This window comes from Clarias gariepinus, chromosome 6, assembly GCF_024256425.1.
Source record: "Clarias gariepinus isolate MV-2021 ecotype Netherlands chromosome 6, CGAR_prim_01v2, whole genome shotgun sequence".
In the NCBI taxonomy this organism is placed as follows: domain Eukaryota; kingdom Metazoa; phylum Chordata; class Actinopteri; order Siluriformes; family Clariidae; genus Clarias; species Clarias gariepinus.
Window position 1 is genome coordinate 4,050,309 of NC_071105.1, and position 17,179 is coordinate 4,067,487.

General features: G+C 36.1%; 1 protein-coding gene across 1 annotated transcript; it reads left to right on the forward strand.

Annotated features, from left to right (window-relative positions):
• Positions 1 to 264: 264 nt before the first annotated feature.
• LOC128526867 (diencephalon/mesencephalon homeobox protein 1-B-like) lies at positions 265 to 10,842 on the forward strand. The gene is made up of 5 exons (XM_053499058.1): positions 265 to 316; positions 5,013 to 5,173; positions 6,594 to 6,772; positions 8,003 to 8,372; positions 9,951 to 10,842. Exons 2-5 carry the CDS (start codon positions 5,026 to 5,028, stop codon positions 10,367 to 10,369), a joined length of 1,116 nt encoding a protein of 371 aa, XP_053355033.1. The 5' UTR covers positions 265 to 316; positions 5,013 to 5,025; the 3' UTR covers positions 10,370 to 10,842.
• Positions 10,843 to 17,179: the final 6,337 nt, after the last annotated feature.

Genomic DNA, 17,179 nt, shown 5'->3' on the forward strand with positions numbered 1-17,179 from the left:
CCAGAGCCCCGATGTGATTGGTTATGTGGACGGTGCTGTGCTGTGCTTTAAAAGCTCTAAGTGGGGGTAAAATATGCACCCACATGTACACACCTCTACACACTCACACACTCACACACCACACTGCTGCATAGTTAGTTGTAGCTCAGCTCTTCTTTACACTATCATCATCATCTTCGTCATCATCATCATCATCATCATCATCATCTTCATGGTGTGTGATGTACAGGTTTAAAACTGGGATCTGTAAACCCCTAAAGCAAACTGACCAGCAGTCTGAGGAGAGACGCGGCGCTGCGAGGGAACCAGCCTGCAGGTGAGGACACACTTCACTTCACTTCACTTCACTCCTACAGCATTACAGTTTGTTTAATGTGTGTTTAACATATGATTAGATTAATGGTGTAAAACTATTACAGGATTGTATTTACTTGTGGCTGGATCTTAAAAGATTATTATTACATTATTATTGCATTAATATATAATTATATATAATATTTTTTAATTGTATATAAATTATGAGAGAGAGAGAGAGAGTTATTTGTTCTTCAAAACTCAATGTATAGGAAAAAGATTTTTTTGTAGAAATTTTACACAGTAAAAAAGACGTGTTATTCTAAATGAGTTTATATTATTTGTATTTATAAAGTGGATAAATGTAGTGCTTGAATTTTGCATTGTTGCATTGTTTTTTCAAATTTCTTGGAAACAGTTTCAGTTTTATAATATATATATATATATATATATATATATATATATATATATATATATATATATATATAATCATCTAATTGTATACTTGAATAGAACAGATTAGATATGAGAAACACATTTTGTACACAGTGACTAAAATTGTCCAGTGTCATTTTTTGAGTTTGTTCATATTGAATTATAGTGCAGAATGAATAAATGAATAAAAGTATTTTACAGAATCATAAATAATACCTATAACCCAAGTTTTATAACATTTATATTCTTTGTTCTAGATATCTTACATTTTTTACAAAAAACACCTTCTGTTTATTTCTAATTATGTTTATTTAATTTTATTTTAAAAACTTTAAATACCAGTCAGATTATCTTAAAGCTTGGGATTTGGCTATATATAGTATTACAGTATATACAGTACAGTAAGTCAAGATGTTTAATTCAGTATTGGATTACCAGGTTTTCTTTATTAATTTAAATGTACCTGGATTCTAGTTTTATTAAAATATCACACATGCACTGTTTTTCATTTTAGTAAATTTCTTACATTAATATGTATGTAGTATTTAGATTAGATTAGATTAGATTAGATTAGATTAGATTAGATTTAACTTTTGTCATTGTGCAAAGTAAATATACTTTAACAAGCAAATGAAATGCAAATAGCATCCACCCAAAAGTTAATAAGTGGCCTGTAAATAATATAAAACATAAGGATATGGGTGTCATATGTACAGGAGGTACAGTAGGTATTATAAATATGATATATTCGTTAATACATACATACATACATACATACATACATACAATGATATTATGCACAGAATAAATATGAATAAAGTATACAGTAGTACAATGACAGCATTAAAAATTGCAGTAGTGCAACGATGCATAGTATCTTTAGAGATAAACAAGTTTGATATAAGTAAAGAGAAAGTGTAGATAGTGTACTGGTTATTGACCTATGATCAGCATGGCAGTATTTCACAAATACCTAATATTCAGTACAGTCTATGGTATAGATTACAAAGCAATGTTTATGCAACTTCATTGAACTCTAATCATAATTCAGGTTTAATTCAGCTATTGTGGAGGTTATTATGGTGCCCCATGACAATGCACCAAAGATATTTCAGGCAGATGTGTGTCACATGTATTGCATTATAAAATATTATTTTTAAATGTAAACACAGAGTTTAATCTATCACTTATTTAATTATTTTGGTTATTATGATCTAAAACTAAATTTTATGTAAAGGCTAAATTACAAGCTTACAATTTCATTTTAATAATAATAATAATAATAATAATAATAATAATAATAAAAAATAATAATAATAATAATAATAATAATAATAATACATCCATCCAGGAACCTCTGTAGACCAACTATTAACTGTGGAGACCAAAAGTGATTACCATTGTATTTATTCCCATTTTTATGACCGTGGTAGGACCTCCAATCAACTTTCCCAAATGCTTTCACACACTAATTGCCAACTTGGGAATGCCAATTATTCTAATCTGCATTTCTTTGGTCTGTGGGAGTAAACCAGAGTACCCAGAGGAAACCCACCAAGTACAGGAAAAACATACAAACTCCATGCACACAAACCCCAAGGTGGGAGTTGAAACCCTGTCGCTGGAGGTGCGAGGTGACAGTGTTAAACATTAAGCCACCATGTCATACACCAAATTTTGCTGAACAAATCAAATATCTAATACAACCTGGATTTTAGATTGTGTGTGTGTGTGTGTGTGTGTGTGCTTTTTAAGCAAAATATAAATGAAAAAGCTAATATTCTTAAAGCTAAACTTTATAGCTATTATTAAATTATAATCACGTTTATTATAATATACAATATGTCCGTTTCATTTTGATCCAGTAAGTGGCTGGATGTGTGCATTACTGTTTCTGTGTAGATTTAATGTTGTATGTTTGAATATTATAAAATATGAAGTTCCATATAATCCCTTCTGGGGGGGAAGTGTTAATTTTACACTGGAACTGATGTCGTACACGCCTGTCAGGGTGACAAACGACGTGTTATATCGTCTCTCCTGTGGTCCCCTGAGGACACAGACTGAAAGCGCGACCTCGGACCTCAGCTAATCGGACCGGTTTTAGATCATGTGGGTGGAGTTATGGGGTTTTTTTTTTTTTCTTTTCTTTTTATATGGCGGATAGTTGTGTCCCAAACTGCACACTGCCTTTCTAACGAGTGTCTCACGACCACATACAGTATTGTGGTGCTGATTTGGGACTTACTGCCAGTGCCTAATGTTGTCCTTCATTTTAACATTAAAAACAATTAAAACAATGTTGGTTTCAACTGTAAACTTTAAAATTTATTAATTCGATTGGATCTTGTATTTATTTGATTGGATCTTAATAATACAGAAATGTTACAATTAAAACAAACAACACACTCCTCCTCCGTGTTACTCACTTGTTTTTAATAAACAATAGCTTTCATTAAAAACGCTTTATATTCTAAAGCATCTTTAGAAAGTTCATAAATGTTTTAAACCACTGTTTCTCTTTTTTCCAAGAAATAAAAATCGCCTGAGTGAAAAGAAAGATCTGTGTATATTTACCTTTTAAATTGTATTATTATTATTATTATTATTATTATTATTATTAAGTAGTAGTAGTATTAGTAGTAGTAGTATATTTCTGTGGTCACACAGTATATGTTTAGCCCTTTAATGCTAAATTTACTTTTACGCAGACAGATGCTTAAAATTGCATAATCTCGGCTCTGCTTTTTAATTTAGTGTAAATATTATTTACATTGAAACGTAAATTATATAATTTGTGACATTAAAAATGGTAAAACAGTCGTCTAAAAAATGAACAAAAATAAAATCTTATATTTTTAAATAAAATATAATAAACATATAAACAGAAAGAATTTACATATATTTACAAAGAGTTTTAGATTGTCGCATAGAACAAATCATCTTTAAAATAACTGATTTAAAAATAATAAAGAAGAAAACGTTTAAAAATCTATTTGGGGATTTTGGCACAAAATATTTTTATTTTTATATTTTAGCTATTTTCATGTATGAAAATAATCAAGTCTAACGATAACAAATAGGTTAGAGAGCTACAGAAGCTTATAGAAATGTCCATTAATGTTTACTACGTGAATCGAAGATTAATTACACCATATATTTTTCTAAAGTATAGCCTAAATATTTACCAAAACCTACCTTTATAAGCGAGCTTTATTTAGAATTTATGAATGTGTGCACGAAAGAGTTTGATTTCATGTTTTTTTCTATTCGTTTCTTTTCCTTAAAGTGTTGCATTTCCGCAGATTAAACCCGTTTGTAAGGATGTGTTTTTGAACGAACATTTTCCTCCGGATTTATTTGATATTTTTCTCTTTACCCCCAAGAGCACAAATCCGACTGAAATTATGCTTATTAGGAAAATAATGTTTCTGGTTCCTCTGTGCTCTCTCTCTCTCTTTCTCAGGATAAAGACACACCGCATGTAAATAAGACAATTTTGACAGCATTTTAACTGGCAATCAACTGATCGTAAGGCAGTCTAATGCCGCTGCTTAAAAAAAAAATAAAATTAAGTTATTTTAATAAGTTCTATCACTAAAGTTATCGTGCTACGTTCATGACCTGAGATTTTATTCCATCTTTTCATTTTTAACATATTTGCAAACCGATTTTCAGCCCGTATGATTGAATCCCTTTGATTAGATCTGGTTTATATTATGCACATTTATCTTGACTATTATTTTTTATTTATTTTACTTTTACATTGTTTTAAATGTGTATAATGCATAAGAAACTTAAGTTTTTGTGGGTTTTAAGCAGATCATATACTTTAAATTGACAGCCCATACATGGTATAAATTTAATCTTCAATTTTGGTTGTATTAGGCAGATTTATTTTATTTTATTTTTATTGCTTTTTTGTTTGTTTGTTTGTTTTTGCATGATGTTTACAGAAACTGGAATATTGTTGAAGCGGCTTTATTACATAGGGGGAAAAAACACTAACTGCGCGGTATCTGTCCTTTTGTTTGTTTTCTGTCATTTTACCTTTGTTTTTGTACCTTCAATATCGGGAAACATTGATGCATTGTACCTTTAAACACATCTTTCCCCTCCAGGGTGAGGATTAAAGGTTTACAACATGCATGTTTCTAGGTAGAGGACCTAGGGAAGGTACTGTTTAGTACCCTTAGTGCACTAAAACGACTGAAATGTTGCAGGATGACGCTTTACATTTCTGCATTTAATATGCATCTCTCTCTCTCTCTCTCTCTCTCCAGGCTGATCTCCGTCATGCAGCACTACGGGGTGAACAGTGGATACTCTCTACACGCCATGAACTCCCTGAGCGCCATGTATAACCTGCACCATCAGAGCGCGCAGCACGCGCCCGACTACCGCCCCTCGGTGCACGCGCTCACGCTGGCCGAGAGATTGGCAGGTAAGCAGCGCGCGCGCTCACTCCTGGAACTTATTATACCGCACGTGCCCTGTCTGTGCGTCAGTGCACATTTTAGCTTTTCTAATTAATATCGATTAAAATCAATTATCGAGAAAAATTTATCAAACTGGTTTCAAAACCTCCAATGTATGAAGCGTAAAGATATTAGTGAAAGCGCAAATTCTGACCAATGTACAGACAGATCCTTTATTTTATTTATACAGATAATCTACAGTAACAACTTACACAGAGATTTGTACTGAGGACAATCCATGTAATGTTTGCATGTTATGTGTTTATTCATTGTTGCAATTATTTTTTCCATACCAGAGTAGCATACAGTATACAACAGTTAGTACCAACTGAGTAACTGTTGATTGGTTGATTGGTTAAGAGCCATTCCATAAGTGGTGATAATGGACGTAACAGCACTGGGATGTTTAACTATATGTATCACTCCATCTCACAGGTGTTCTACAATTCTTAATTACGACAAAACTGACAAAAACACATATGATAGCATTATATCATTTTAGACAACACATGGTCAACTTAATAATTGCTTCTAAGTTGTTCTGGATCAAAGGATCTGGACCAATGGTTCGGAAGATCCCAGGTTCAAATCCCACAACCACCAAGCTGCCACTGCTGGGGCCTTGAGCAAGGCCCTTAACCCTCAACTGCTCGGATGTGAAATAAGTTTAAAAAAAATTAATAATAATTAAGTTGTTCTGGATAAGAGCGTATGCTTAAATGTAATTGTACCCAGCATTTAACACAAGGCTAAATCCACCTTTAACCCCTGCTCGAGGGGACTACTTGGTGTGGAACAAGGGTCTGTACACTCTTATGGTGCACTAGCCTTCCACTTTAGGCGGAGCAAAATAACTGGTTAAATAAAGAAACAAATCCTAATCTGTTGATAATAAATGGTGTTTGTGGAACTGTTGTATAAAAGCAACAACACACTCAAGGTCATGCTGTTGTACTGAATATTAGTACAGCTATGATATCTTCCTTACTTCCTTACTTGGGCTGCGCGCTCATTCATCACAACAGCATGGCCTTTAGTGTAATATTGCTTAAATATAGTCTATGTTGTATGTAAAAAAAATGCTCATTTATGTTGTTAAAATTTATGTTGTCAGGGCAATCTGTCTTGTCTCTGCTAGCCAGCTAACTATGCCTCTTAGTTAGCTAGTTTTAGCTCTTCTGTTGCATGTAGCACCTTGGTCCTGGAGGAACGTTGATTCGTTTCACCGTGTACTAACTGTATATGATTGAAGTGACAATAAAGCCTACTTGAACCTGTCAAGACAAATGACTGAGAATGGTTGACCCTGTGATCAATATAAAGGGAAGGTTGTGTGTGTGTGTGTGTGTGTGTGTGTGTGTGTGTGTGTGTGTGTGTGTGTTCCAGACATCATCCTGGAGGCGAGGTATGGCTCTCAGCACAGGAAGCAGCGGCGGAGTCGCACAGCCTTTACTGCTCAGCAGCTTGAGGCGCTTGAGAAAACCTTCCAGAAAACACACTACCCCGATGTAGTGATGAGGGAACGACTGGCGATGTGCACCAACCTACCTGAGGCTCGGGTACAGGTGTGTGTACTGGATTCTGAACTTGCTCAAAGCACCATCAAACAATCAAACAGTGGAAATCAGTAGGTGCCACAAACCGTCCTGTGACATTAGTGGATAGGAACAGTTATTATTTTATCAGAGGGGTAATTATTTGTAAAAAGTTGACTCATTATTATTATTATTATTATTATTATTATTATTATTATTATTATTTACCCTTTATATATTCCTTAAGATTACAATCTTTTTCTCTGGGTAGACTTGTATGAGAAAGCATAGATTAAAAAGCTAAATTAAAAAGCACATAGGATAAAAATTATAATGCATTAGTAATAGAAATCACATAATTTCTTTAAATCAGAGTTATGAACAAAATGCTCAAGCTGAAGAAATTGTTTTGAAGGTTATTTCATGATCAGTGTAAGATGATAGAAGACCACTGTTTTAAGTTTTTACAGTTGTTTTACAGTTCTGTGAAATTCCTAGGTATCATCTAGACAAACTAATAAATTATTATTTTACTTTTTTAAACTGTGATTTCAGTGGGAGTTTTTTTGTTACATATATAAAACACCATTACACTTTGACATTAGAAGCAAAGTCAATATCTAAAGAAAGTCCAAATAAAACTTTTTATTCACTCAGTGGCCATCCTGGTTGACAGTTATTTCTGCTAAAAAAAAAAAAAAAAAAAAACACAGTCTACCTACCTGAATGTACACAGCACCATTGATCGGAAAAATATCGAAAAGATAACATTTCAAACTTGGATCGGTTTCAAACTTGGAAGTCAATTTTAAAATCTGGCAAAAGTGGTGCACATAATGTGTTACTCCATCCATCTATCTAGTGTGCATGCGTTTTCCTTTATATCTGTGCATTCTTTTCTTGAATCTTCTGTAGATCTTGAGCTCTAAATGTTTTTTTTGTTTGACTGGATTGCTACATTTGCATAAATTAGGGAGTGTAAATTACATGTACATTATATGCATATGAATATGCTAAAAGAGGCTATGACCTTCTGTCCGAGAAGTTGAAGCTAATTCATTATTTGTATTCAAATCAGACGTAGTTGTATTGCACTTGTTTTTAAAATCATTTGTAAAAGATAAGCATAGTATTTATTGTGTACTGTATATCGGATAACTGCTTTGTCCTCGGTTCAGGATGCCCTTTCCGATGATTACATTAGAAACTGGTAAAGTTTCCACAATAATTTACAATATTATATAATTTCTCCTTGGCTAGGTTTGGTTTAAGAACAGACGAGCGAAGTTCCGTAAAAAGCAGCGCAGTCTGCAGAAAGAACAGCTTCAGAAGCAAAAGGACGCGGAGTCAGAAGGACACCAGGAAACAGAGAAAAAGGAAGAGGCAACATCCACAAAAACTCCACCTTCACATTCAGAAAAGAATCAAGCCACACTTCCACCTCCAGTTGAGGTGAACGAGGAGGAAGTGAACGTTACATCACCTGAGCAATCAGGGGTAGAGTCTGGAACAGAGGACTTGACTGACAGAGAGGATGAGCCGCCGTTGTTCAGAGAGGAGGAGAGAGGTGCGGGTCCAGAGTCGACAGGTGGTGCAACACCACCATGCACAACAGGCAGTCCAAAATCAGGTAACTCATTGAGGGATTTAAAAAAAAAATCCTTAATCAGTGGGATTAGAATGGGAATACAGTTTATTCCTGAATTAAAATAGGTCCAGGACGTGCAAGGCATTAAAGGGGACAGCCTTTTTATATTATATTTATATTATATTATAAAAAATGTTTTCAAAACTTTTAGCCATTTTTAGGAATTCAAATGGCTCTCCAGTGTCTCCAGAAAAATCCCTGCTTTATGTTATCTAGCCATTTTTGTGTTGGTCAGCACTTTAACAAGCTAATTAGGTTTCCCCCTCATGTGACCTCATATAAGAAATGCCCCTCACCCAGCTTGTTGCTCAACTCTGCTGTTCTATGGATGACATGAAACCACACATTTGAAGATGGAGTGAATTAAAGTGTGTTTGGGAAATTAACAATGTATTTCCTGATAGGTTGTAATGTTTGGGCATTAACGCCTACTCTGAGGAAGCTCTGAGACCTATGTGAGACCATTTTCTTAAAGAACTATTTAAATATAAGACCCTTAAATCAGGCATTCATTGTAGTCGAGAGAGAAGTGGTAAGCATGGATAAAATCTAACTCACGGTTAGGGAATTTATTTTTTTAGGGATATGTTTATTAATCATTTACAGAAGGAGTCTCCAGTACCAGCATATAACACGTAACAGTAAGATTCATTTAAAGCTTTCCACCATGGGACGGTCTTCAGAACACACTGGGGTTTTTGTTTGTTTTATTTATGTCAGTAGAGGCTATTTATACAAGCAACATTCAAATCAAAGCAGGACCTGATTGTGCAGAATAACAGAACACAGTTACTGTATGAGAGTAAAAGACTCCCTTTATCTGTTTATATAATCCCCTGATATACTAATGCACTTATCCCAATGCTTCAATACTGCTGGGATACCATTAAGGAATAAAGTTTCCTCAGTTGACTGAAACCATGATCGCTTCCTCTCTAAATCACTGGCTCCCAGGAACTCCTTTACTTCCCAAACAATGACGTGAAGTGAGGTCAAGACCTTATGGGGATGTGTCAATAACTCCCAGCCGAGTTCCTGGAGTGCGCAAGTGGTGTTGGTGAATGCTTACGTGTACAGTTCACAGACATACAGCCTTTTTTAAAAATGTTTGCACCATTAAAATGTTTTACTGCCCCTAAGAGTCACATCACCGTACTGTGAAGCCTTTTGTAAATGTCAATCACTTTTACACCTTCATTTACCAGAAATTTCATCACAAGTCCCGGTTTGACTTGAACACCCCTGAAGCGAAAGTCAAAGCAGGAACAAACTTTAACAAAAGATCAACCATAAACACAGCTAAATGTATTACATTTTGAACACAATTTAATAACTAGTGGATTGTTTTATTATAAGAGAAATCAAAATACGATACGATAAGATAAGATATACCTTCATTCGTATATTTAAAGATTTTTTGTCTGCCTCAATAATCACTGCATCACTGATTATTTTCCTATAACAGCAGGACACAAGTCTTACATTCCTTACATTATACAGAGTGCATGACATCTGAGTGACACTGCTAACACTGTCCCTTCTTCTTTGTATTCCTTCCAGATTCTCCTCTTGCCTCGCCGTCTCTCTCATCCTCCAGCATTCTTAGCAGCGGTTTAGTCCAGACCAACTCCTATGCTTCGTCTCCTCTTAGCCTCTACCGTCTCCAGGAGCAGTTTCGCCAGCACATGGCTACCACAAACAACCTAATGCACTACACGCCTTTTGACATGGCCACCCCTTCCTCCTCTTCCTCCTCCTCCACCTCATCTTCTTTAGCTTACTTGGGCATGAACATGAATATGAGCATGAACATGAACATGGCGTCTCCACTCGGGCCGCTGCACTGTCAGTCTTATTACCAGTCTCTGTCTCAGCAGGTGTGGAGCAGCTTAAACAGCAAGACAAGCAGCATAGAGAACCTGCGCTTCAGAGCCAAGCAGCACGCAGCCTCGTTAGGTCTGGACATGTTGCCTAACTGACCTCAGAATGGACCCTGGAACAGCTGAGACATATATAGTGGGGACATGGATTGAACTTCATCTCTATGCTTATAAAAAATTATGCTGTGTTTATTTAAACATGTGTTCATTGGGTTGGTCTTCAGTGCAGAAAAATGTAAATATTACATGCAGATATGCAATTCTGACGATCCGGACTGAAAAGCGAGACCTCAAAAGCCAATTCCATGCATCCAGTCAGCTGTGAAAATACAACACAGTTCTCATTATTCCACTTAATTCTGCTTAAGACATATATAACTAGTGCATCACTGTTTAACTAGCACTAAAGACAAATCAAACACACAGATCAAGATAAAAATGTGGCCAAATTAAATAAATTAAAAAATGCAGATAAACAAAATATTTAAAAATATTGACATCAACAATGAATATATTTAAGAGAAAGAGAATGCAAATGCCTCCTGTTGATTTCCATTTCGACATCAAGTTGCAGGGTCATATGCAGAATGCATATTCTGATGCTTGTGCATTCTCTATAATCCTTTGAGTACATGCAAATTAAATTTTTCTTGCTTCACGCTCATTGCTAAACTCTTTCAGCTTGCATACGCGACTCTCTAACTCTGCTCTTACAGTTGTTGGGGTTTATCTTTCCCAGTTTACCAGAGCCTTTGTTGCCTCTTTCACCAGTCCCATGAAGAGTTTCAGTCGCATACTCTTGCCGACGGTATCGACAGGCATGGTGATCGCGCGTTCACAAGCTGTCTCTGCAGCGGAGATAGTAGCTCACATCTCGGCTCGTCCATATCTTTTCCAGAGGTTAGTTTGCACTAGCTCGTCAATTTCCTCGAGCCTTGCATTATTACTCTTCCTCTGTTCCTTTAAATCAGCTTCATGCTGTGCTAAAAGTGATACCTCTGGACCGTCTTCTAGGTGTGCTTTAATCTCTTCCAGTCTTTTCTAATCTGGCAAATTTAAATTTTATTTGTCACATACACAGTACGATATGCAGTAAAATGCTTAATTCTTCACATATTTCAGCTTCTTGTTGATAGGCAGGGGTCAGAGCACTGGGTCAGCAATTTTACAGCACTCCTGGAGCAGATAGGGTTAAGGGCCTTGCTCAAGGGCCCACAGCGACAACCTGGTGGAGCTGGGGCTCGAACCGCTGACCTTCCAATCCGTAACTCAGAGCCTTAACACACTGATCCACCACTGGTGGTGCTTGTATGTTGAGTCTGTACCTTTGCTCCATTAGTGATTGTGAGGTGATGCATACTGTGATGTCATACTCTGATCGAGTCACAGTTGTTCCTTGTCGAATGACTTCAGCTCCATCATTTCACTTATTTCAGCTTTACGATTACCATGCGGGCAGTTATTTTCCTCTAACCTGACATTCCCTGGTGTTGTTTTATAATAGATACTTATGAAAATTTAACATTAAATCCACCTGAATGGCTTCGTTAACAGTCTCAGTCTCTAATACAGTGGTTCTCAAAGTTCTTGTTTTTCACTAAAGCTTTGAGATGTTTAATTCACAGTCGAATAAAAAAAAAACCTGGCCTCCATTAGCCACATTTGTTTATTCCAATTTTAGTCAGATCAGATTCATAATTACTTTTATCTGACAATAGCACACATGCAAACATCGATTCCATCATTTTATTTGTGCTACCGCTCGTTCATATTAAACGATAGATGTGATTTAAGCAAAAATATGTTTAGGATGTTGCACTGCAGAATGTCCAGAAGAAGGAGGAAAGCCAGATGCCCCTCTTTAGCTGTTCTAGCACCTAATTGGTCTGTAATGAAATTCATGTGCTGCCGGTGCTACATTACCGAGCACATTCTTATTCAAGTCGCAAGAATGCATATGGGATATAGATATATATATATATATATATATATATATATATATATATATCCAATCTAGGACCACATACGAAAGCAACTAATAAAAAAAAAAAACATCAGATTTGTGCCTTCAGGCAGCCCTTATCAAAATACAACAACAAAAATCAGATTAGTGTCACATTAGGGTAAAAAAAACAAACTTGAGTCTCTTCAGTTGGATAATGTGAATGTAGCCTTAGACTCCTGGAGCTCCCAGATCCTTTAATGACTATGACCCTATTTTATTATACATAAATTTGATCTGTGTGTGTGTGTTTTACCCTTTAGGAATCCTTTCACATCAATTCCAGAGCAGCGAGGCTTTGGCAAAGATGCAAACGTGACTGACCCATGTAAATATAACAGAGTATAGGACTGAAGCTTAAAAACTAACTTATTAATTATATATTAAATATAAAAAAAATCATAAAAAATTCTGCTGTTATGTTGCATAGATATTACTGTCTGGGACCTTTTTCTGGTATGTTAATGTAAATGTGAATAACTTATCTGTGAAATGCAAGAGAATAAACATTATACATGTGAAATACACATGAAATTTGTTGGTGAGTGATGAACCACACATCAGATCAATCCAACACACCGCCTTGTGTTCTGCTGCTTTATAAAAATAATCAATGATAGAGTGGTGTGAGGAAGCAGAGTTACTGGTACCTCTCTCTCATTCATTCTCTATATCGCTTATCCTGTACAGGGTCATGGGAGGCCTGGAGCCTATCCCCTATGTTCGTTCAGCTACAATATTAGTGAGCTCATGTACTAATGTCGAGATTTCAAGGAGGCTCCAGCTTCAGGTCATCCCAAATGTGATGGGTCAGTGGGATTGAGTTCCTCTGTGCAGGACAATTGAGGTTTTTCAGTCCAACCTTAACACACCATTTCCTTGCACAGAGGCATCGTCATTCTTGGGTTTGGACATCTTGCTCTTTTTCTTTCCAGTAGCTTGAGCCAGACTGAACAAGGTGATTTTTTAAGTAATGGTTTGTGCAACAAACAGGTGTGCCCTCTACATGGTTGGAAAAAAAAACTGCACACAGACACAAACATACCCACACACATACAACGGCCCTTTCTGAAGACGATTTGACACCCGCTCTTTATGCCATGCAGAGTCAGACAGTACCGACACTGGAGACTCCTTCCAAAAGGTTACATAAACATAAAATTTCCTTCCAGAAATCCTTTACACAACAACACATTTGCAGCATTTGACACCCTTATCCAAAGCAACTTTCTTTTTTGACTTATTAGTTGAGGGCCTTGTTCAAGCACCCACCAGTGGCTACTTGGTGGAAATAGTGGGGTTTAAACATGGGACCTTCAATGCCTTAAACCATTGGGCAACCCCTGCCCACAGCCTAATTTACTGTAAACTAAACAACTGGCGTGTGTCAGTAAGACAATTATTGCTTTTCTTTTATAAATACTAATAATTCAAATGTGTTTATTTTTAGCATTATTATTGTTAGACATGTCCACTATATAAGTTCATGTCTAAGCTATATGTTAGAATTAACACATTGATATAGACCTGTGATTCGTAGCTGACCAATCAGAGCCAAGAATTCAAATCTCAGAAAAGTGCAGTAATTTCTTAATGTGTAATGTGTGTCTGTGTGTTAAGCTGCCAAGGTCTCCCCAGAGCGCTTTGATGTGTATCAGGGCTGTGCGTTTTTAACAGGATTTTGCTGGCTGACAGGCAGCTGAAAAACGCTGGAACAGGATTAGGATCATATTCTAATAGCGCCTGTCACCTCATCAATGAGCTCCAGTTCCACAGAGACAGCTCGCCTTTAAAAAGCACACCTAAAATCTCGAAAAAGTGTGATGTGTGTGTGTGTGTGTGTGTGTGTGAGAGAGACAGAGAGAGAGAGAGGTGACTTATTTTTAAATATCACTGTGAATCAGGTTTAGAATTACGCTGAGGCACTTTGAAATAAAAGCAGCATTAAACACTGACTCCAACAGTTTTAAACACACAGAAAAATGCTTTGTGCTGCTTCAGTAACACCTCCCCTCTTAACTCTTTTAATTCTCTTAAAGGCTTTTCACCCGACCTGTGACATCTCCCTCCCTCTCAGCACTTCCCGCAGGCTAGAAACCTCAGCGTTCCTTTCTTTTAGCCTGTCCTTAAACACAAATGAATTTAATTACTTTAAATAGTATAATTCCTAGCTAATTGATTTAAAGCATAATTACTAACACTAACAATTTGAATAACGTCATTTAAGTACTACCGGACCAATTAATTATTACTGTACTTAAATAGCTGAATTTGCTAAAATTAACAAACTAGCTTGGTTACTAAATACCATAAAAATGACATGTATACATTAATTAATAGCTTACTTCATTATTACATATATAGATTAAGTACAAAGTTCAAAGGTTAGTTAGATATCTAACTAACATTAATCATTAAAATAATGTTAGCTAAGGATAAGTACTCTGTACCTATAGTAAGCTAGCCAGTTAAATTAAACAACTTGGTTTATTGAAGACTTATTAACATTAGCAAATACTATATAAAAATATATTACCTAAGTACCAAATGGCACTCATTCATTAGCTAAATTTTCTTGAATTAAGTACTAACTAGGTAGATAATTAACTAATTACCATTAAAATAACATTATCTAAGTAGCATTAAGTAATCCACGTCCAAATATCAATTATTAGCTAGATGATTTTATGGACTAGATTGAAGGTCTGGTTACATAACTAACATAATTAGTTAAGATAATGTTGTCTAAGGGGGAATCATCACATACTTATCAATAAATATCAACTAATAATTGATGATCGGTGTGCGCCTCAATTTGTTGTTGCTCCTCGCTTACTCTGTAGACTTACTGCAGTAAGTAGGCAACCTCTATGCCTGTAGGTGTACAGAGGAGCTGGAAAAGGGTATAGCTGGTGAGTAATCATCTTTAATAGATCTCAGGCATCCTCTGAGATTATAAAAATGAGGCGGGGAGTTTAACTCAAGGGTTTCGATCAAAGGTGTGATTGGAATGCCATCTCTTGATTGCTGTATTAAGGACAGCTGCAAGAGGACTTCACAAGCTACCGCCACTTCGCAACTCTGCACACCAGCCTCGGCCCACATGCCAGTTCTGCACATACACACATGCTGTCTGAATACTTATGACGAAACTTAAAAGGGTCTGAAAACTTTCCATCAACACTGTGTTGTCGATCATTTCGATTTTGCAGCGGATCACCTTCCTGATGCAACCCTCCTATTTTTATCTAGGTGTGGGACCAGCACTAATAATGACATGACACCCCAGTGTCTCTGTATCGAGCATCGCCTTGGATGCAACCCTGAGACTTCCGCGTGTCAGGTAATAAATCTTCCACTGAGCCCTAACTCAGTAACTAACTGTAAGAGTTTAAAGTGTTATACTTTAACTTGAGAACAAATTTTAAGTTGTGCCGCCTGGCAGTCACTGGGAGGCTAAATCTCCCCAAACACTTCCTAAAGAGTGGATGAGACAGACTCGAGTGTCTATCCTTAAGACTTTGGGTGCTAATCCTCTCATGCACCATCTGCATTTTTTCATTGACTCTACATGTTTAAGCACATTTGCAAAGCATTTATCACTTGAATGTAAACCAATTTAGCTGTAAGGGCCTTGGGGTGCAGAGAAGCAGAAAGAAAAAGCCCAGACATAGCAGAAGCTCAGTGCGAGACATGAAGCGACCACTGATAGCAGAAAAGAGAATTGTGTCAAGAAGCTATGCTTTTTCATTCTGCAGGATAAGCAGCCCAAACCTACATCACCAAAGTGTTGAGTCACAGATTCTTTACAATCATGCTCAGAGAGTAAATCCTGCCGTACACGGATCAGCAGACACTCGTAAACTCCCATCAGTGTAGTGATGTAAAGATGAACGTCTTCCTCTGATGTCCTCTTTAACAATGTGTGTGAAACTTTTATCATCCACAAGGCAGACATGTGCTGTGACAAACATTATTACCTTCAACATTAGAAAGATATCAGGACCTGGGACATTAGGACGGAATGATCCTAGTTTAAGTGAAGGCAAGTCTGATCTTTAAAGCGTCGTTTTAGAAGAAAATAGCATTTACAAAGTTTCTAAAAGATTGCTGTTCATCTCTAGAGCTCTGAGGTGTTTTCTCTCACCAATGAGACGTGAAATGCTGTTTTTGTCCAAACCAACTGTTTTTTGTGTAGCTCTGGCCTGTTGCAGCATATTTTTTCAACTTATTTACTTTTATTTAAAAAAATTACCATTCAATTACTTTATGCACATGTTTTCCTTTTGTCCTTTTGGTGTATTATTTTAATTATATGCACATTCTTTTCTGTATTATTATTATTATTATTATTAATATTATTATTAATTTTTTTCTCTGTTTTTATTACATCAATCTAGTTATTTCCTCGTCTTACACCTTGCATTTTTTTTTTACTTTATTCCTTTAACTTTCTTTTCCTTTGCTACTTTTTCTTTCTCCTCACCTTCATGTGTCATATCTCAGAGCAACAAACCAAATGTATAGAAGTATTTTATATCAACAGGAAGCATTTCACTTCTGTTCAAACACACAGTAAATGAGAAATAGAAACAGAACTCTCTCTGACTTCAGAACAAACAAGGCTGACTGTAAGCAGGCATTCGTTTCCCATTCTGCCGCTGAAGAAGTTAAAACATTTAAATGTATGTAAAGCCCAACACTAACACATATTTACATCAGGAGCAGAAAGAAATGAAAATGTCATGTGTCATTAAGTTCATCTGCAGCACCTTCGGATGTTCCTCTCAAACACAGAGACCTTTCTGCACATAACAATAAATCAAAAAGAAAATGAGAGAACAAAAAATAAGGGGAAATATTTACAACATCCTCCTTAAACTGCGCTTTCCAATGAACCGGTAAAC

Bases quoted from the DNA above. Each gene is read 5' to 3' on its own strand.
- LOC128526867 (XM_053499058.1), top strand. From the start codon at position 5,026: ATGCAGCACTACGGGGTGAACAGTGGATACTCTCTACACGCCATGAAC. The intron at 6,773-8,002 runs GTGTGTGTACTG...CTCCTTGGCTAG, and splicing joins TACCTGAGGCTCGGGTACAG to GTTTGGTTTAAGAACAGACG. The intron at 8,373-9,950 runs GTAACTCATTGA...TATTCCTTCCAG, and splicing joins AACAGGCAGTCCAAAATCAG to ATTCTCCTCTTGCCTCGCCG.